Raw genomic sequence first — 20,043 nt, forward strand, 5'->3', positions numbered from 1 at the left:
GGGGGAACTATTCTGTGACCCAATACCACAAATCATGGTAGTTACTGCTGCTCTGTGAACATCACACAATGTTGTCCAACAATATGAATAGGAAAGATGCCAGAGGCGGCATTGTGGCGTTGTAAGCGAAGCTGTTGTTATGCCACCATTCCATATATATACCAGTTTGAATCCTGGCTGGGTCACTTCAAATCCAGCTCCCTGCTAATGTGCCTGGGAAAACAGCAGGAAATGGCCCAAGTTCATTGGCCTCTGTACCTACTCTTTTTGTAACCCATAATTTTTTTTTTTTTGAAAACAAATGACAGAACATTCACTAAAAAAAGACTCATAGGGCTCAGTGTGATGGCTCAATGGCTGTCCTTACCTTGCTAGCACCAGAATCCTGTATGTGCACCAGGCTGTGTCCTGGATACTCCACTTTCCATCTTGCCCCCTGCTTGTGGCCTGGAAAAGCAGTAGAGGATAAACTGGGACACTGTACCCATGTGAGAGACCCAGAGGAAGCTCCTGGTTCCTGGCTTTAAATTGGCTCAGCTCCAGTCGTTGTGGCCATTTGGGGAATGAACCAGTGGATGGAAGAGCTGTCTCTAAATCTACCTTACCAACAACATCTTAAAAAAAAAAAAAAAAAAAAGCAGGCCTAGAGCAGTAGCCTAGTGGCCTTGCACTCACTGGGATGCCATATGAATCCTGGCTCTTATTCCAGCAGCCCCATTTCCCATCAAGCTCCCTGCTTGTGGCCTTGGAAAGCAGTTGAGGACAGTAAGCTTATAAGCAAATCTGAGGGCAAGGCCAGGCATTTTGCTAAAGTTCAATGGCAGAGTCCTGGACACCTTCTAAATAGCCCAGGCTTGACAAAGTACTTGGGACAAACTGCAAGGAAGGTCATAACTACACTTAGAAACCCAGCTGTGGTATCTTGAGAAACAAGATTGGAACTTCCCTGGTCAGGGCAGCCTTTCAAGAGAAACTCTTTAGCAAGTATTTTATCAAAATGGTTTCAAGCAGAGTTCAAGTGCTTGACCCTTGCTGCTGGTGAAGATGTGTGAACAGACCCAACCAACTGTATGTTCAGACAAATAAAAATTTTAAGTCAGAGGTGTTTATAATACTTTATTGTGAAAGAAGGAAGTCGGGGAAGGTCCGGTTTTACTGGAAAAAAGTCACTGTGGTAGGGGCAACCGAAGGTTATCCAGCTTATATGTTGAGCTGGCATTAGGATTGGCATCCTAAGTCTCCTAAGTTCGGGTTCTCTGCTATCTGGAAATTCCTAAAAACAGGAAGAATATGTTTACACTTCTCTTTTCCCCACTTCCACATCCTCCCTCCCTTTGGCCCCTTTGGATCCATTATCTCAGGTGCTAAAGCACTCGAACCACTCTCTGTTGTTGAATGCCAGCACAGAGGGATAGGGAAAGATCAGTCAGGTTGGAGAATTCCCTTTTACCTTTCTGGCACGGGAAATGAAGAAGTATTGGAGCATGTGGAGAACTCTAGGGGACAGCGGTGGGGCAGCGAGTTTAGCAGGGCCCTGGAGCCCCAGGGTCTTATGCGCTTGCCCTGTCCCTAGGGCTGTAGGTCTGTGGGCTCTGCGCGCTGCGCTGTGGTGCGCAGTGACAGCGCAGGGGCACGGGGGAGGTCGATCCACAGGGTCCGCCCCGAAAACTGCCGGCTCCGCCCCCGCCTGTCCCTCCGGTCCCGGAGCAGCTGCTTCCGGGCTCCGCGGCTCCGGTGGCTCCGCGAGGCCGCGGCTGCGGCGCTGGGCCCAGGGCGGCCCCCACACAGTGTCTGGACGCCTGGGTTCCCAGGTAGGCCCGCGCTTTGCCTCGCGGCTGGGTTCTCCGAGGATTTTGTCCTGACCTTGCAGAGGCCGCGTCTCTACTGCGTGCTCGCGGGACAGTCGAGCTACTTCGTAGGATTCATAGCCCCCTACATCAAAGGACAGGGACTGACGCCGTTGGAGGAAGTCTTCTGTATACCTCCTTCCCACCTCCCAACGAAGAGACTTGCTACTCCTCGAGCTCCCTTAGGGCAGCAGTTTGAGTTCTTCAGATCCAGGGGGACCTAGGACCTCGGGGCCACCCACTGCTGTTCCTTCTTGGATGGAGCACTGCCTCCCCAGATTCTGGGGCACCTTGGGGAGTGGCCTGAGTGAAACTGACACTGCAGGGGTGACCCAGGCCTTGTCATAGCCCTAGACTCCTGGAATCTTGTGTGGGGTGTGGGAGCCAATAATTGGGGACATTTCTCTTTGCTGAAGAACCATAAAAAAGGAAATCAGCTGCTGGCCACCTTTGAGACTGCATGGCCATTCAGGGTAGTGAGAAGCCACTTCTGACTTCACAGGAGGACGCAATTTCCCAGCAAATACTTGTTCTGAGCTTGAACAGACTGGTTGCCCAGAGGACCCTGAGATTCTAAGTAGTGGCAAGACTTGCCCCCAGGATTTGGAGGCTCCTAACACAGCAGCCATGTTTCTGCGTCGGCTTGGCGGTTGGCTGCCTCGCCCCTGGGGCCGTCGGAAACCAACAAAGCCTGACTCGGAGGTGCCAGAACCCAGGTGGGTGGACAGCTCTTCTGAGAACTCGGGCAGCGATTGGGACAGTGCTCCAGAAACCTTGGGAGATGGGGGGCCTCCCAAGGCCAAAGCCCCAGGGATGCTGCGGAGCTCTGAAGCAACACCAGAACCAAGCAAGGAGCTCCACGCGGAGCACCTGGGGAGCAAAGGAATGGAGTCCCTCAAGTGGAACACGGCTGTCTCCAGCACACAAGAGTCAGAGCGGCGAGAAGTTGGAGGGACTTTGGGAATAGAGCCTGTGGATGCGGGAAGCAACAGGAGACCTGGGGTGTCCGCTGAAGAGGGACTGAATGTTGCTGGGCCTGAAGCTGCAGTGGAGAGGCCCAGTCGGCACCAGAAGCTGCTGGGTTGGCTGCAGGGGGAGCCAGGGAGTTCCCCACGGTACCTGGGAGGCCCAGAAGAGTGTCTGCAGATCTCCACCAACCTGACCCTGCACCTATTGGAGCTGCTAGCCTCAGCCCTGCTGGCAGTGTGCTCCCGGCCACTACGGGCAGCCCTGGATGCGCTGGGCCTACGTGGACCACTGGGCCTCTGGCTCCATGGGCTGTTGTCATTCCTGGCTGCCCTGCATGGGCTCCATGCTGTGCTGAGCCTCCTCACCGCCCATCCCCTGCACTTTGCCTGTCTCTTTGGCCTCTTACAGGCCCTGGTGCTGGCTGTCAGCCTCCGGGAGCCCAGTGGAGATGAGGAGGCCACTGACTTGGAGGGTGAGGGGTCAGAGAGGAAGGATGAAGAGCAAAGGGGAGACACAGGCAAGAGGCTGTGACTGTGGGCCGGGGCAAAGGATAAACACAGAGTGCCATTTAGTAGGTATGTGTGTGTATGTGGGCGGGGGATTGCAAGGACAGGGACCTCAGGAATGGGGAGGAGACCATAGAGCATGTGGGCTCAGGGCCCCTCGTCACATGCACAGGAGAGAACAGAGCTATTTGGAGTCTGTGTTTATGGGTAGCGGGGCCATCACCCTTGGATTCACCAGCTGTCGTTACTTTTTTGCTTTTACATTTCTCCCACTTTGTTGGTTTTTTTTTTTGTTTTTGTGGTTGTTTTTCACCTCCACTTTTTAAAAGCCAAAAAAAAAAGTGTCATGGGTGAAGAATAAAGACCAATGGTCCTTTCTACTTTTTAACTCCCTAGTGGAGGAGGCCAGAGGCAGAACAGAATTCTACATAAAGAGGCTGGCTTGGGTCTTAGGATCTGAGCCAGCTAGGGAATAGTGGGGCTGCTGAGCCCGAGGGCTGGAGGGGACAAGGCCCCTAGGTGACAGAATCTGGTATTCACGGAGCCACAGGGAATAGAGATAGTGGAAGCGGTATTGACCAGAGGGAGAGCTCACAGAGACACTGGGGAAAGTGCTGGTGTTTGTCATCACCACTTAGCAATAAATGACTGTGTCACACTAAATCCTAAATACACCACTACAAAATAAGTTACCCCCAATCAAGTGTCCTTTCTGACGCCGTCCAACTGCGGGGTTAGGTGGCAGAGGGGCTGGCAGGAATACTGAAATATAAGGTGTGGGACTGAAGAGTGGAGACGAACACAGCGAAGAGGTGAGGACGGAAACTTTATTATTCTTGAAAGGCAGCTGGGAGTCTCCAGCTTCTCTTCCCCGACAGGACCTTGGCTCCCACAGAAGTGCTCAGGGGGCACAGGTCGGTTACTGGACAGACAGCTCACAGGCCTCTGTGATGGGAAGAGGGAGAAAATAAGAGGATGGACAGAGAAATGAGGTTGGGGGTAATGTGGGGAAAATACATTTTTCCATTCCTAGAAAGAAATGGTCCCTGAAACTTTTTCCCCTCCCTCTTTATCCAATACAAACATAGAAACCTTTCTTTGGAGTCGCCCAGAACCCATTCCGGGAGCCACAACCCTCTGAAACAGTCACAGCCTATGATGAATGGAGCCAGCAGTGGTCACTCTGTAGGAGGCAGCCTGTGGCTGTTGCCCTCTGGTGCTATCAAAAGCCTGCCTCTTTGGCCCAGCACCTCTACAAGGCTCAGTGATTTCTAACCCTCTGTGAGTCGTTAAGCCCTCACCTTGATTCCTGGGAGTCAGTAAGAAGGCTCTGGAGTTCAGGCAGGAGGTCAGAGACTGGAATTCTTGCACACACTTCTCTGAAGGTTGTGGTGAGCGATCTGCAAGGGCAGAGTTGGGTCAGGTCCCTCAAAGTCCCTGCTGTTCACTCCCACCCCTAGCAAGGGCCACCTGGAGTGTCGGGCCCTTGCCTGGAGGATGTCACAGAGCCTAGAGTGAGACCTTTTACCCCTCCTTGTTGCCCCTTGGCCCTTCCTGTCTCGTGTCCCCTACTCACTGTAGAATAGAAAGCGCTGATATCCCTGCCCCGTCTCTTTCAGCATGATTCCACCTGGGCATGAACTGGAGAAAAACTCTGTCTTCATGTCAGGGCGGCCTGTCAGTGTGGGTGGAGGGACATGTGAGGTCAGAGATGTGAAACCAAATAGAGGGTGCTTGGGGAGGGTAAGGGCTGGAGAGAACCAACCTTCTGTCGTCAGATTGGCGCTCCCTTCAGTCAGATGGTAAGTCCACTTCCGTGGCACACAGAGTCCATCTTTTCTGCAGAAATGGTGGCAAACAGGACCTTAGGCTGCTCTTTCAACCACCCAGCAGTAGTCTCCACTTATTCTACCTGATGCCTTCTTCAAACCTAGCTCTGTTTGGGTTGTACACCCCGAGATGTGGTTAGACCCATCTCTCTCCAGAGGACACTAACAGAACTCCTGTATTCACTGGGGGGCAAGAACACTGGCTTACTAGCGCAAAAAGCCTAGCTCTTGCTGGGTGCTCAGACAGAGGCAGGGTGCACTCAGCAGTGCCTCTGTCTCCACTCACGTGCGGATGGTAGCGCGAAGCTGGAGCTGCATAGGGGTTGAGCCAACAGCCATGTTGAAGACAATGTTGTCCACAGGGTCAAAAGTCGTCAACTCCACCTTGGTGGGAGCTGCCCCTGCAATAAAGTGCCACTGGCCCAGGTAGGGCTCTAGTGACTGGAGATAGTTGGAAAAAAAAAAAAGAAGTAAATCATCAGGAGAGAGCAAGAATTAGGGGTCGGGTATTGGCTGCCTTCTTCCTGACTGGGGGTCGAATCAATGACTAAACAATCACTAAATGACTTTTCCTCTCTAACCCTCCCCAAGTCAACCTGGTTAACCACTCTCAGTTTGGCCATGTCTTCACACTGATGGCCAGTGGACTGATACTTTTCTTCTCAATTTGGCTCCTGGTCATGCTAGGTCATCCATTCGAGTCCCTCTGAACCTCCACCATAAGGTGCCCTCCCCCGACCCCTTCTCAGTCCATACCTCTTTCCCATGCACTTCCAGAGTTGTCAGTGAACTGTTGTCTGGGCACTGATGAATGGAATTAAGAAGAATGCCATACAGGTAGAGTACAGCTGCCCGAAGCCAGTGGAACATCTTCAAGGCAGGAGGGAGTTGCTGCTTGGTGTGACCGGTCCACTGCTGGCTGCTCTGTCCACTGTGCTTCCAGCCCCCTTGCCTTGACCCTTGACCCTTTCACCTGCTAATGAGTAACTTCAACCTTGTTTTCCAACCCCAGCCTGGCTTACCTAGTGTTTGGGCCTTCCTCCCCCTCTTCTGCCCACACTCACTCCACCATGCAACCTGGGATGTGCAGGGCCTCTTGGAGTCACGAGAAGAGCTGAATCCTCAGGTAGGAGCCCATAGTCTTTCAACCCGTATCTGAACTGGATGTTTGCTGTGTGGAGCAGCACTGAGGAGACGTTGGGATTTTCAGTCGTTCACTTAGCAAACTGTTTTTTGAGTTCCAGATGTTTGCCAGGAACTAGCTAATCTATGGGGATATAAAAATGAATCAGATACAGCCCCTGGCCTTGAAGTTAGTAAAGGGAAAACTAGCTGAGTACACAAATCATTGCAGTACAACCTGATCAGTGTCAACAGATACGGACCAGTCACGGGGTCCATGATTGGTGGGGGGTCATGTCAGAGTTTTCTCTTGAAGTTTCCAATTGGGGAAACAGTATGTATACACTCTGGAAAAACTTGAGGACACTCAAGTGTTTATTTGCATTTTTTAAAAAAATATTTACTTTCACTGCGAAGTCAGATATACAGAGGGGAGAGACAGAAATATCTTCTGATGATTCACTCCCGAAGTGACTGCAATGACTGGTGCTGAACCGATCCGAAGCCAGGAACTTTCTTCCAGGTCTCCCACATGGGTACAGGGTTCCAAGACTTTGGGCCATACTCAACTGCTTTTTCAGGCCACAAGCAGGGAGCTGCATGGTAAGTGGAGCTGCCAGGATCAGAACCGGCACCCATATGGGATCATGGCATGTTCAATGCGAGGACTCTAGCCCTTACACCACGGCATCAGGCCCATTAGCATGATGTTTTTATAACTACAAGGCAGCCATGCCTTGAAATTCTAAATGTAACTCTTAACCCTTTTCTATTAGATCTGGGATAATTTGATTCATCTTCATATTTGTTTTTCCATCTATAAAATGGGCAAATTATCAGCCTCATTTGACTGAGATGTTGTACACAAAGTCCTTAGCAAAGAACTGAAAATGGCTAAGTCCCAAGTAAATACTTACTAATGCTAAATACCTGTAAGGCACTTATTAGCTTCTGGCAGGTCATTTCTGACAGGGATAGGCAGGAAGGAAAGAAATGAAAAGAAGCCTTCACGAGATCATAGGGAGGAGCTACAGATGCAATGAGATGTAGGTTCCCTTCCCAATCAGTTCGACCTATGGATGAAGACCAGAAGGCTTATTCTGGACATTGAAGCTTGCTCTGATCTCTGAATTTGTGATTTACCGCCCCCCCCCCCCAAATTCAAAACTTAAATCCAAGTCCATTGACTAGTCTACTTTGGTGATACTTGACACTTCTTGCAGTAAAAAGGTAAAAAGCACACACACACACACAAAGGTAAAATGCCACAATTTATTGGAGAAGTCGAACTGGAGTCTGGTAGAACGGTGTTGGTTGGTTCTGTCACCCAGGTTTGCTTAAACATACTCATCTAGAGCCGGGTGTGATAGCTAAAGTCCTCGCCTTCAAGGTGCTGGGATCTCATGTTGGCGCCAGTTCTAATCCCGGGAGCCCGCTTCCCATCCAGCTCCCTGCCTGTGGCCTGGGAAGCAGTCGAGGACGGCCCAAAGCCTTGGGACCCTGCATCGTGTGGGAGACCCGGAAGCAGCTCTGGGCTCCTGGCTTTGGATCGGTTCAGCTCCAGCCATTATGGCAGCTTGGGGAGTGAACCATCAGATGGAAGATCTTCCTGTTTCTCCTCCTCTCTGTATATATATCTTTCCAATAAAAAAATAAAATCTTTTAAGAAATACTAATCTATAAAAGATAGTAACATTAATCTCAAATATCAGGTGTTTCTTAATGTCAAATCCTTGGTATTATTAGCAGGCACACTAAGCAGGTGCTACTTTTTGCTTTTTTTTTAAATTGAAACAGTATCGGGACCTGAAGCATACAGTAACAATCCTCAGAAAGCACAGGCAGGGAAGCAGTGACCCCCAAACCAAGTCCTGGAGGCCGTTTAACTCTCCACTGTCAAAATCCAGTCGGCTACCAAGAACACTTGGTGACGCAAGGCCTCACAGAGGAGCAGGCTGGCCGCCGGGAGCCTCGCGGCCACAGGCCTCCCTGCGCCCACAGGCCCCCACGCCCCTCCGGCCAGCGACGCCTCGCCAGCCGTCGCCAGCCGCCCGCGGCCAGGCCGACTTCCGGAAACGCCGAAGGAAGCTGCCGGGAGGGCGAGAGCCCGGAGAGGGCTTTAGGTGGCTAGCAAAGTGCCGCCTTCGATTCTCCGCCTGCCAAATTTTAATACGATTCACGGGGCAAGAGTCCCTGTCTCTAAACTCCAAGGTATACACAAGCTGCCCGGAGTCTCTCTTGTGCCAGCCGCAATCGTATCTGCCAAATTTTCCCCCCCCAGGCATTTATAGTGACCACCTCCACCAGCCGTCGCTCAGGCGCGCGCATAAGCCAAGCGACCCCCGCGGAGGTGGCTGGGTAGGCAGCGCTTAAGGGCATCTACGCATGCGTCATGATTGACGCAAGCGCAGTCCGGTCCCCCGGGCGACGGCGGTGGCGGCTTCTCGGGGTGGTCGGCTCCCTCCCATCTAGGCCGGCCCCGGCCCGTCTCGCCCCCAGCAATTCACTGTTTGGGGCTGCGGACTTTCTCATCCTGCCTCACAAAAGTAACGGCTGGGGACCTTGGTGGGGGGAGCCGGAAGTACCGCCTCGCGATCCCCAGAGACGAACGGGGAAACGGAAGTGATCGTCGGAGACAGGTTGGGGGAGCCCGGAAGTGACGGTCCCGTAGGGAAGCCGGGGGCGGAGCCGAAGGTCGGTGGGGAGTGTCTGTGTATATGGGGTCTGGCCGCGGCTAGGTGGTGGTGGTGCTGGCCTCTGGGGAGCCCGGGAGAAGGTGGACGTTGGGGGGCGATCAGCCAGCCGGCCCGGCACGCCCTCGTGAGTGTCCGCCCTCTCGGGGCTGGGGATTTCGGCGGGGCCGATGGGCGTGGCGCGCGTGCGCGAGACCCCTTCCCCGGCCGAGTCCGGCGCGACCCCTCGGCGTTGTCCGCGATCCGGCGGCGTCGGGGACCCGGGGTGACACTGGCCTCGGGTCCCCACGCCTCCTTCTTTTCTGTTTCCCTCACCCGACCGGCCCGCCCTCATTGTGAGTGGCGTTCTGGGCCCCTCCTCCCTCCCCGGGCCCGTCCATCTGCCCTTTGTGTTTCTGGTTGCCCCGGAATCGGAAGGGGGCCTGGGGGCAGATGTGAGTGTGTGTGTTCGTGCTGGAGAAACTTTTTAGTTTTGGGGGAGAGGGCGGGGTTTTAGCCCAGGGAGGCTTCGTAGGTATAAAATCCGCATGGGTTGACTGCGGATCTCCCTTCCCTGGGTTCTTCCTGTAGAGAGGTGTCGGCCATGGAGCCCAGTGATAGTGCCAGTACCGCTATGGAGGAGCCCGACAGCCTGGAGGTGCTGGTGAAGACCTTGGATTCCCAGACGCGGACCTTTATTGTGGGGGCCCAGGTGAGACTCCCCAATAATTCTGGAGGACATCTCTTGGCTTCTATGGGGCCACTTAGACTTGAGGAACAGCCTGAGTGTGTTGTCCTCAAGTTTTGTTGATTTCTCTGTTCGTTTTTCTAATGCACTGTTTCTTGATTTTTTTTTAAACGAATGAATTGCAGTGGGTTCTGTTGAGGAAGGCAGGAAGGAGAGAGGGTGGGGGAATGTGCTGTCAGCCTGTGTGCACTCCATCCCAAAGCAGCAGCCATGGCTCCGGGCTTTGGGATTGGAAATAATGTAGTGACTTCCTCCAAGAACAAGTGTGTTCTAATGAACAAGAATTGGTCACGTGAGTGTATTAACACTCTTTGGACAATTTTTTTTTTCTTCCTCATATGCTCCGCTTTCTTTGACTGTTTCTGAACTTATCTGAGAGGCACAAGGAGAGACAGAGCTCCCATCTGTTGGTTTAATGCCCGCAGCGCCTGAGACTGACCCGGAACCGGAAGCCCACGTGCTGATTTCCTTGAGCCATCACCATTGTCTCCCAGGAATCTGGAACTGGGAGCCAGAGCTGGGGCTTGAAACCAGGGGCCTTACTGTGGGATGTGAGCATCTGAGAGGCTGGGCCAAATGCTCACTTCCTGTGCCATCTTTTTTTTTTTTTTTTTTTTCCTAAGACTAGACATCAGAACTCATGATGAAAGTAGAATCTTATTAGACAAGTAAAGAGCATTACTGTATTTGTGAACAGAATTTTAAATTCTTGAGCTTAATACTATGAACACAACTATCTATCTTTATTGCTGAAATTATCTGGTGGCAAGATTGTAAGCAGCTTGATCTACAGTTTCCAAAAATGTTATGTTACTAAGAAAACCCTATGGGCCTTTGTGATTCGATGTATGCAAACAATCTAGTACTCCCAAGAGACAGTTGTCTAATTAAGAAAAATGTTTTCCCTGGTTTTGCTCCATTCTTGCCTCCTCCTTGGCTGGTATTCTAGACTCCTAAAGCCATCTTCCTTGCCGTTGTTTCTGTCTGTACGATTACAGGGTTGTCTTGGTAAATAAACTGGGATTTTTTTGTGTGTTTGAGAAAGGGTCACTAATATCTCAGCTCATTCCCTTGGGAACCAGGTAAAGGAGGAGAGAAGGGGATGGCAGTCTGTTTTTTCTTCTCATCCACACCTTCTCTCGGGTCTAAATCATGAGTGTCATTAAGTTTATTGCTTGCCTTTTTTTTTTCTTAAGATTTATTTTATTTTTATTGGAAAGGCGGATATACAGAGAGGAGAGGCAGAGAGGAAGATCTTCCGTCCAATGATTCACTCCCCAGGCGGCCGCAACGGCTGGAGCTGAGCCAATCCGAAGCCAGGAGCCTCTTCCGGGTCTCCCACGCGGGTGCAGGGTCCCAAGGCTTTGGGCCGTCCTTGACTGCTTTTTCGGGCCACAGGCAGGGAGCTGGATGGAAAGCGGGGCTGCCGGGATTAGAACTGGTGCCCATATGGGATCCAGGCGTGCAAGGCGAGGACCTTAACCACTGCACCATCGCGCCGGGCATATTGCTTGCCTTTTGATTTCGGGGCCTTGCACAATAACTACCTCGTAGTCAAGACAGTTGACTAGTGATTCTGTGATTTTGCCTCTTCTCCACAAGTATCCCTGTTCATATGTCCTCTTCCCTCTAATATCTGATTCTTGTGCATGTTCTTCTGCCTTTCAGATGAGTGTAAAGGAGTTTAAAGAGCATATTGCCACCTCTGTCAGCATCCCCCCTGAGAAACAGCGGCTCATCTATCAAGGGCGAGTTCTGCAAGATGATAAGAAGCTCCAGGAATATAGTAAGGGGGTGGAAGAGGCACTGGGGAGGCTGAGACTTCTGTCCAGAGGGCTGAGCTGAGGCTGTGGGTTTGCTGGATCATACAAACGTTTCGGTGTTTGTGTGTTTTTCTTCCTACAGATGTTGGAGGAAAGGTCATCCACTTGGTGGAACGGGCTCCTCCTCAGACTCAGCTCCCTTCGGGAGCATCTTCTGGGACAGGGTCTGCCTCAGCTGCCCATGGTGGGGGTCCCCTGCCTGGGACTCGAGTGCCTGGGGCCACTGTTCATGACCGGAATGCCAACAGCTATGTCATGGTTGGAACCTTCAATCTTCCTGTAAGCATGGGTTTCACATGATGGTGTTTTGTGGGGACAGGTAGTTTTGGTTTTGATAGCAACAGGAGGCTCATGAGGTAGATGTGTCAGTCTTCAAGTCGAGCTTTGAGGACTCCGTGGTCTAGTATTGGACTCCATCTTTGAGGGGAAGGGGCGGCGGGGCTAGGGGATGAATTGAAAGTGTGGAGGCTTTAGTGTTTGGCTTCTCCCAGAGCAACTTCCCTTACCCTTTCCCCAGAGTGACGGCTCTGCTGTGGATGTTCACATCAACATGGAACAGGCCCCGATTCAGGTATTGAGAGGCCTGGGAGGGTCAGGGAAGGGGATCTGGGAGAAGGAGACCACAAGGTGGGGGAGGACATGGCTGAGGAGATGACTGGGACCTGGAATAGTAGGCAGTGGAACTCGTGGCTTCATCTCCAACCTGCCCTGATTATTCCTCTCTCGTTGTAGAGTGAGCCTCGGGTACGGCTGGTGATGGCCCAGCACATGATCAGGGATATACAGACCTTACTCTCCCGCATGGAGGTAAGTGGGCAAGTATGGCTAGGATCTCTTTAGTGCACTTCCCTCCCTCTTCTCAGGGGCATGACTAGATTCAAGCATAAAATTTTAGCTTCCTACTCTGATCTGTTCTCTACATCTTTTGTTCTTTGGGGGATGCCTTGACCCTGCCAGTTCTTTGGTGCCTGGTATTTGGGGAGTTTGTTTCAATCTTGCCAGATAGTTCTCAGCATTTCTTTTGAATTAAAGAAGGATCCCACGATTGTCAAATTTCTCACTTATTATTTGATATCCTAATGTGAAACAGTTGCAATTTGTGGCCTATGTATTCTTTTGGAGATTAGTAAACCACAGTCTGTTCTTTGTAATCACAAATATTACATATGCTTATTGTGTAGCCTTATTTGTGCAGCAGTATATGGGCTGTTAGACACACAAGTGTCAGCCCTGCCTTTAGGGAGCCTCATCGGGGCATCCTCTGCACCCAGAATCCTTGGGCCTGAGTAGTCTTCTACAACAGTTTCATCCTGCTTTTGGTATTCTCACTCTTCCCACCTTCAGTGTCGAGGGGGACCCCAAGCACAGCACAGTCAGCCGCCCCCACAGACTCCAACTGTGGCCCAGGAGCCAGTGACACTGAGCTCTCAGACATCAGAAGCAGTTGAAAATGAAGCACCAGCTCGGGAGCCCATGGAAGCAGAGGAAGTTGAGGAGCGGACTCCATCCCAGAATCCGGAGCTTACCTCTTCTGGTCCAGCCCCAGCGGGCCCGGCACCTGCTGCGGAGACAAACACACCCAAGTGAGAGGTGGAGGGGACTTGGGGGATCTTGGGTGAAGTGTGAGGGCCAGGAAAGATACAATGGTAATGAAAGTGTTGCTTGGAGGTCTCACTGATAGGGTTAGTGTTGAGGGGCAAATGCTGGTAAGTGAAGCTAGGATTGATAGCTGAGTGAGGGTGCTGTTCTCCCTTGAGCAAGGAAACCCTCCGTGCTCAGTGATGCCTCCTGAGCCTGATCAGATGCTGCACCACAAGTTCCTGTGGATCCCAGCGCTTTATTTCGAGTTAGTGTCTTGTGACTGTGGGTGCAGGATTGTGGTGGGAAGGGTGAGAACAGTTCAGTTTCTTCCCTTAGTCCTCCTATGGTGGGAGTGAAGTACAGGGTGTGCTAGTGCATGAAGGGATTAGGCCAAGGACAGATGGGCAGTGCACTGCCTGTTTAGGAACTGAGGAAAGCCTTGGCTCACTGCCTTTGGGACTGTCCACAGCCACCCCTCCCCTGCGGAGTATGTCGAGGTGCTCCAGGAGCTGCAGCGGCTGGAGAGCCGCCTCCAGCCCTTCCTACAGCGCTACTACGAGGTCCTGGGCTCAGCTGCCACCACAGACTACAACAACAATGTGAGTCCTCGGATAGGCCTATTCCCTCTGGAATCCGGGTGGGCTGAGACTCGGATAATACTCTCCTCTCATGTGCTAAGAAATGCAGAAACCAAACCCAGCTAACCAACCAACCAACCACCAGAACCCAAGGATAGTTACCTTATATCCCTGAGTTAATCATTTAGGAAGTTTATAAAGAAAGAATATTCATAGGAAATGACTTGTTGGTCCATTGTAGAGTTTATTGAACAGGGGATTTTTTAATGTGTATATGATAGAATTTGTTTCCAAGGATATAGTTGAAGGTTTTGGGGTCAAGGCAACTGTTTACTGCTTTTGTTAGTGAAGTGGATTGCTGCTTGATACTTTCTGCTTTTCTGTGTTTGACCCTGGAGCACAGCATGAAGGCCGTGAAGAAGACCAGCGGTTGATTAACTTGGTGGGGGAGAGCCTGAGACTGCTGGGCAACACCTTTGTGGCGCTGTCTGACCTGCGTTGTAATCTGGCCTGTGCACCCCCACGACATCTCCATGTGGTCCGACCCATGTCTCACTACACCACACCTATGGTGCTCCAGCAGGCAGCCATTCCCATTCAGGTGGGTCAGAAAGAACTGGTCTGAGAGAATGGAGAGGTGTTGGAGAATGACTTAGAACAGCTGTGGGGCTTGGAGGAGGTTAGGAAGGGAGGAAACTCTGGAAACATGATGGTGAAAGTGGGGAAATGTCAGAGGTATATTGTAGATTATTTTAGGTGCTTCTGTGTTTCATATTTCTATCGTCCATCTGTTGTTTCCAGATTAATGTGGGGACCACTGTGACCATGACAGGGAATGGGACTCGTCCACCTCCGACCCCCAATGCAGAGGCACCTTCCTCTGGTCCTGGGCAGCCCTCGTCCCTGGCTCCGTCTTCTACCACCGTTGAGTCCTCTGCTGAGGGGGCTTCTCCCCCAGGGCCAGCTCCCCCGCCAGCTGCCAGCCACCCGAGGGTCATCCGAATTTCTCACCAGAGCGTGGAGCCAGTGGTCATGATGCACATGAATATTCAAGGTGAGTTAGAATCAGTCATGGCCGAGAAGAGCAGCATTGTGAAGGAGGTAGGACTGGCTATTAGGCTGTGATACACGACGCTGGGGAAGGGAAAGGTGACTGCTGGCAGCGGCAGCCGAGAAACCTGGCAGAGGCTCCCCTTGGTGTGTGTGGGGAGGGGCAAGATGGGGTGCTGTGTGTCCTTAGTGATCTGTTGCTGTGGTGAAGGGAGCACCTACTCTCTGTCTTGATGGATGGCAAGGCAGGCTTTGCCGTTGGGAAAATGGGAGCCAGCAGGTGGCTGATCACAGGAGGATTTGGTTAGGTCTTAGCCCCGCCTATCTCAGGGCCACTCTCTCTGTCTCCCTGCCCAGATTCTGGCACACAGACCGGTGGTGTTCCGAGTGCTCCCACTGGCCCCCTAGGACCCCCTGGTCATGGCCAGACCCTGGGTAAGAGTGAGGGCATCAGAGCAGGTTAAGCTCTGGGTAGAGAAGGGGTAGGGCTGAATGGGTGGGTTAAAGGGGTCCAGGTTCAAGGTTACATCAGACCCGCCCCCCAGGCTCCACCCTCATCCAGCTGCCCTCCCTGCCCCCTGAGTTCATGCACGCCGTCGCCCACCAGATCACTCATCAGGCCATGGTGGCAGCTGTTGCCTCCGCGGCAGCAGGTAATGACCTGGAATGGGAGGCCTGGGAGGTGGGGCATAGTCCATGGTGGGGCATAGTCCATACGGGTGCTGTCAGCTAGTGGCCAAGGACCCAGCCCTCAGCTCGCTCCGGTCTTTCTCCTCTGCCACCCGTAGGACAGCAAGTGCCAGGCTTCCCAACAGCCCCAACCCGGGTGGTGATTGCCCGGCCCACTCCTCCACAGGCTCGGCCTTCCCATCCTGGGGGGCCTCCAGTCTCGGGGACTCTGGTGAGTAGACAGGGGAATTCCCGTGGGGAAGAATTTGGGAAAAGAACCTCAAACTGGTATGAGGAAAGGACAGGGCTAAAATCCTCCCCTCCTCTTCCTCTCTCCAGCAGGGTACTGGGCTGGGTACCAATGCCTCATTGGCCCAGATGGTGAGCGGCCTTGTGGGGCAGCTTCTTATGCAGCCTGTCCTTGTGGGTGAGTCCTGGCTCTTTCCCATCTCACAGTTCAGAGAGTGCTATGATGCCAATCCTGGTACTATTTTCTGTCTTTATTTCTGGTGTTTTCCATTTTCTCTTAGTTCTTGCTTTCCTGTTAGACCTCAGGAGGCCACTGTGATGTCTGACTTCTTTCCGTATATCCACTTGCTTTTGGTTCCTGACAGCTCAGGGGACCCCAGGAATGGCTCCACCTCCAGCTCCTGCCACTGCTTCAGCCAGCGCTGGCACCACCAACACAGCTACCACAGCCGGCCCAGCCCCTGGGGGGCCTGCTCAGCCACCACCCCCTCAACCTTCCACAGCTGATCTGCAGTTCTCTCAACTCCTGGGGAATTTGCTAGGGCCTGCAGGGCCAGGGTCTGGAGGGCCTGGCATGGCTTCTCCTACTATCACTGTGGCGATGCCCGGAGTCCCAGCCTTTCTCCAGGGCATGACTGACTTCTTGCAGGTGAGTGGCTGGCTTGCCTGTTCCCTTATGCTTCTTGACCCAGCCTATGTGGCCTTACAAATTGAACTGCTCTGATTTTGGAAATGAATGAGTAAAATGTTGTGATTAGTGTCCTGCTCTTTGGTTTGAGGGGGAGAAGTTGCCTTGTCCTGCTCTGCTGTTGACTGTTGTGAGCGTTCTTGTCTATGGAGTCAAGCCCTGGCCTCCTGTCTCCCCAGACTGCTGTGGTTTTCTGTGTCCCTTGACCTGGGTCTCACTTCATCTTCTGTTTATTTCCCAGGCAACACAGGCGACTCCTCCGCCCCCTCCACCACCTCCTCCCCCACCCCCTGCCCCAGAGCAGCAGACTGCACCCCCGCCAGGGTCCCCTTCTGGTGGTGCCACAAGTCCTGGAGGCCTGAGTCCAGAGAGCCTTTCCCCGGAGTTCTTCACCTCAGTGGTGCAGGGTGTGCTGAGCTCGCTGCTCGGCTCTTTGGGAGCTCGTGCCGGCAGCAGTGAAAGCATTGCCGCCTTCATACAACGCCTCAGTGGCTCCAGCAACATCTTTGAACCTGGGGCTGACGGAGCCCTGGGTGAGCCAAAAGGGGAGCCTTGGCCTTTTCTGGGATGGGACAGCCAGGGAGGCTGCCAGCACAGGATGGGGATGATGGGCTGCTGGGGAGTGAGCAGGCCAAGGGTAAAGGCCTTCACTAACTTCTGCCCCTGTCTCCAGGATTCTTTGGGGCTCTCTTGTCTCTTCTGTGCCAGAACTTCTCCATGGTGGACGTGGTCATGCTTCTGCATGGGCATTTCCAACCACTGCAGCGGCTCCAGCCCCAGCTGCGATCCTTCTTCCACCAGCACTACCTGGGGGGCCAGGAACCCACACCTGGGAACATCCGGGTAAATGAAAGCTACACACCTTAGACTTCTCCCCCATTGCACCTTCAGCGCCTTGTTTCTGGCTCTGCTTGTTTGTCAGCTGAAGCTGTGACTGCTCTAGTTCTGGACCTGCATGTGTTTTGGTGCGGGAAGGGCAGAGGAGAAAGTCTCCCGAGAATGGAGGGTTTGGGACTAAACTGTGCTGTTTTCCTTATAGATGGCGACACACACATTGATCACAGGGTTGGAGGAGTACGTGCGGGAGAGTTTTGTGAGTGACCCTTCCACAGTCCTTTCCTCTCCTGCGTCAGGACAGCTGCTGTCCTTAGTGCCTTCTCCACTACCAGTGTCGGAGAGGGGATCCTAATTAGGGGTCTTTGTCTTGTCCCTCAGTCTTTGGTGCAAGTTCAGCCTGGAGTGGACATCATCCGGACAAACCTGGAATTTCTCCAAGAGCAGTTTAATAGTATTGCTGCTCATGTGCTGCACTGCACAGGTCAGGGGCTGGCCAGGCATGGGTGGGTGAGAGGTACATAGTGAATGTGCGGAGCTGCCAGGTGCCAACATTCTCTTTGTATCTTGCCCATAGACAGTGGATTTGGGGCCAGGTTGCTGGAGTTGTGTAACCAAGGCCTGTTTGAATGCCTGGCTCTCAACTTGCACTGCCTAGGGGGACAGCAGATGGAGCTTGCTGCTGTCATCAACGGTCGAATTGTAAGCACCGCCTGCCCCCCTCAGCTCCCCAGCCACATGTCCCTGAGAGTTTTCATTTGTCTTCTTTAAGGTTCCTTCTTGTACACTAGATCTGTGTTCCAAAAGTTGGTTGAGGGTTTTGTCTTCCCCGTCTTTATTTTTTTGCCCCTCAGCGACGTATGTCTCGTGGAGTGAACCCGTCTCTGGTGAGCTGGCTGACCACCATGATGGGACTGAGACTTCAGGTGGTCCTGGAGCACATGCCCGTTGGCCCTGATGCCATCCTGAGATACGTTCGCAGGGTTGGTGACCCCCCTCAGGTAAGGGGCTTGACCCCTCAGGTGAGAAGTCAGAGGGTAGGGCAACTGGAGAGGTCTAAGAGGCCTTTTGTGTTCTTTTTTCTCCACCAAACATCATAGCCACTTCCTGAGGAGCCAATGGAAGTTCAGGGAGCAGAAAGGACCTCCCCTGAGCCTCAGGTAACAGGGAGAAGTAGAAAGACAAGATCATGTGAAGTGGAGGGCTGAGATGGCTGGAGGATTGCAGTCTCTTGACTTCTGAAGCCTAATCTTACTGCCCTCTGAATCCCAGCGGGAGAATGCCTCCCCAGCTCCTGGGACAACAGCAGAAGAAGTCATGTCTCGAGGGCCACCCCCTGCTCCTGATGGAGGCTCCCAGGAGGAACAGGATGGAACCTCAGCAGAAACAGAACCTTGGGCAGCTGCGGTACCCCCAGTAAGTGTCTGGAGATGATCCAGTGAGCTAAGGCCACTGAAAATGGTGGGAATTACTACTTTCAAATATTTTCCTCCCCAGGAATGGGTTCCTATTATCCAGCAGGACATTCAGAGCCAGCGGAAGGTGAAACCGCAGCCCCCTCTGAGTGACGCCTACCTCAGTGGTATGCCTGCTAAGAGACGCAAGGTTGGTTTACCTCTTCTCTGAAGATCTCTGTTCCCTTCTGATGTTTAGAATTAAACTAAAGCTGGAATGAGCTCTTCTAGTTCAGTCCTCTCGTTCAGTGAGGAAGCCTTTGGACCCATTCTTGCTCAGTTATTGCACGAAACCACACAGGACTTGGTCTTTGTCACTTTGCTGGCAGTCTGTCGTACTCCCTCAGCTACCTAATTCCCACATGACTAGTGTTCATTTTTCTTTAACATTCCTTTCTTTTGTGGCTTAGTAGCTCTGAAATCCAGATGGCTTGACCCATTCTGTCCCTCTTGTTTTAAAGAACAAGTTCAGTAAATTCAAACCCCTTGTCTCTGGCCAGAGCCAGACATAATTAGGAAGGCTTTTCTGCTATCCAAACCACATGTGGACCATTTCCCTTCTTTCTGCTAGTGTGGAGACCCAGTGGTTGGTTGATGGAAAGGGCGCACTGGGTGGTGGCACTGGATCTGACGGTGATCCTCTTTTCCCTCCCCACTCCCCTGTCCCCCAGACGATGCAGGGTGAGGGCCCCCAGCTGCTTCTCTCAGAAGCTGTGAGCCGGGCAGCTAAGGCAGCCGGAGCTCGGCCCCTGACGAGCCCCGAGAGCCTGAGCCGGGACCTGGAGGCACCAGAGGTTCAGGAGAGCTACAGGCAGCAGGTGCCCCCACCTTGAAGCAGAATAGGGATGGTCCAGTGGGAGGGATTGGGATAGGGCCCCCTCCCCAATCCCTTCAGACAATTGGTTAGCCTGGGGTTGCACTGCCACTAGATATGGTAAAAGTATTTCTCCCTGGTGGCATGAGAAGGCTCTGCAGTGCCCTGTTGGATAGTGTGTGGCTGGTGGGGGGAATGTTAGCCCCTAAGGGGATGGCCTCCCTTGCTTGTTGGGGTCCCATAGCCCTGATCAGTGATTCTCCAACCTGCTTGCTCTCTCTTTAGCTCCGGTCTGATATACAAAAACGGCTTCAGGAAGATCCAAACTACAGCCCCCAGCGCTTCCCTAATGCCCACCGGGCCTTTGCTGATGATCCCTAGTTCTTTGCTCTGTGGCCCTTCTTTACCAGGGGACCATCTTCCCCCTCTTCCTTCACAGTATTTAAGAAATAAAAGTCGGATTTTCCTGGCTCTTTTGTGCGTCTTGGTCTTCATCTCCTGGGCCAGGCATTTGACAAAAGGTCAAACTCTACTTGTGATGTTGGTGTTGTGTTTGGTCGAGTCCTGGCTGTCCCACTTCTGGTCTAGCTTCCTTGTTAAAGCATCCTAA

At 52.6% G+C, this 20,043-nt stretch overlaps 3 protein-coding genes across 40 annotated transcripts; 2 read left to right on the top strand and 1 right to left on the bottom strand.

Moving 5' to 3' along the window:
* The first annotated feature begins 1,713 nt into the window (after window positions 1-1,713).
* CUNH6orf47 (chromosome unknown C6orf47 homolog) lies at window positions 1,714-4,177 on the top strand. Its single transcript, XM_040988654.1, has 2 exons — window positions 1,714-1,811; window positions 2,350-4,177. Exon 2 carries the CDS (start codon window positions 2,475-2,477, stop codon window positions 3,345-3,347), a length of 873 nt encoding a protein of 290 aa, XP_040844588.1. The 5' UTR covers window positions 1,714-1,811; window positions 2,350-2,474; the 3' UTR covers window positions 3,348-4,177.
* On the bottom strand, window positions 4,134-8,867 carry APOM (apolipoprotein M). Of its 4 annotated transcripts, none has more exons than XM_040988658.1 (8): window positions 8,781-8,867; window positions 6,229-6,418; window positions 5,908-6,124; window positions 5,438-5,592; window positions 5,088-5,161; window positions 4,899-4,997; window positions 4,624-4,722; window positions 4,134-4,267 (listed from the first exon to the last, which is right to left on the bottom strand). In XM_040988658.1, the coding sequence occupies exons 3-8, from the start codon at window positions 6,019-6,021 to the stop codon at window positions 4,242-4,244; spliced, it is 567 nt and encodes a 188-aa protein (XP_040844592.1). In that variant the 5' UTR covers window positions 6,022-6,124; window positions 6,229-6,418; window positions 8,781-8,867; the 3' UTR covers window positions 4,134-4,241. The 4 variants fall into 4 exon arrangements, with proteins under 4 accessions (XP_040844592.1, XP_040844591.1, XP_040844590.1 ...); XM_040988657.1 differs by having other exon boundaries at window positions 5,908-6,127; XM_040988656.1 differs by having other exon boundaries at window positions 5,908-6,138; window positions 6,216-6,418.
* On the top strand, window positions 8,673-19,906 carry BAG6 (BAG cochaperone 6). Of its 35 annotated transcripts, none has more exons than XM_040988618.1 (26): window positions 8,673-8,935; window positions 9,537-9,657; window positions 11,362-11,479; window positions 11,599-11,795; window positions 12,034-12,087; window positions 12,249-12,323; window positions 12,861-13,099; window positions 13,567-13,696; window positions 14,079-14,276; window positions 14,477-14,729; window positions 15,083-15,160; window positions 15,271-15,378; window positions 15,514-15,626; window positions 15,734-15,821; window positions 16,009-16,292; window positions 16,573-16,864; window positions 17,005-17,174; window positions 17,371-17,424; window positions 17,547-17,649; window positions 17,743-17,867; window positions 18,020-18,166; window positions 18,266-18,325; window positions 18,438-18,581; window positions 18,663-18,770; window positions 19,291-19,437; window positions 19,719-19,906. In XM_040988618.1, exons 2-26 carry the CDS (start codon window positions 9,550-9,552, stop codon window positions 19,812-19,814), a joined length of 3,489 nt encoding a protein of 1,162 aa, XP_040844552.1. In that variant the 5' UTR covers window positions 8,673-8,935; window positions 9,537-9,549; the 3' UTR covers window positions 19,815-19,906. The 35 variants fall into 35 exon arrangements, with proteins under 35 accessions (XP_040844552.1, XP_040844555.1, XP_040844553.1 ...); XM_040988621.1 differs by having other exon boundaries at window positions 15,737-15,821; XM_040988619.1 differs by having other exon boundaries at window positions 8,673-8,819.
* The last annotated feature ends 137 nt before the right edge of the window (window positions 19,907-20,043 follow it).

The sequence above is a fragment of the Ochotona curzoniae genome, unplaced genomic scaffold (assembly GCF_017591425.1).
Source record: "Ochotona curzoniae isolate NIBS_2020 unplaced genomic scaffold, NIBS_Ocur_1.0 contig_4951, whole genome shotgun sequence".
NCBI classification, from domain to species: Eukaryota; Metazoa; Chordata; class Mammalia; order Lagomorpha; family Ochotonidae; genus Ochotona; species Ochotona curzoniae.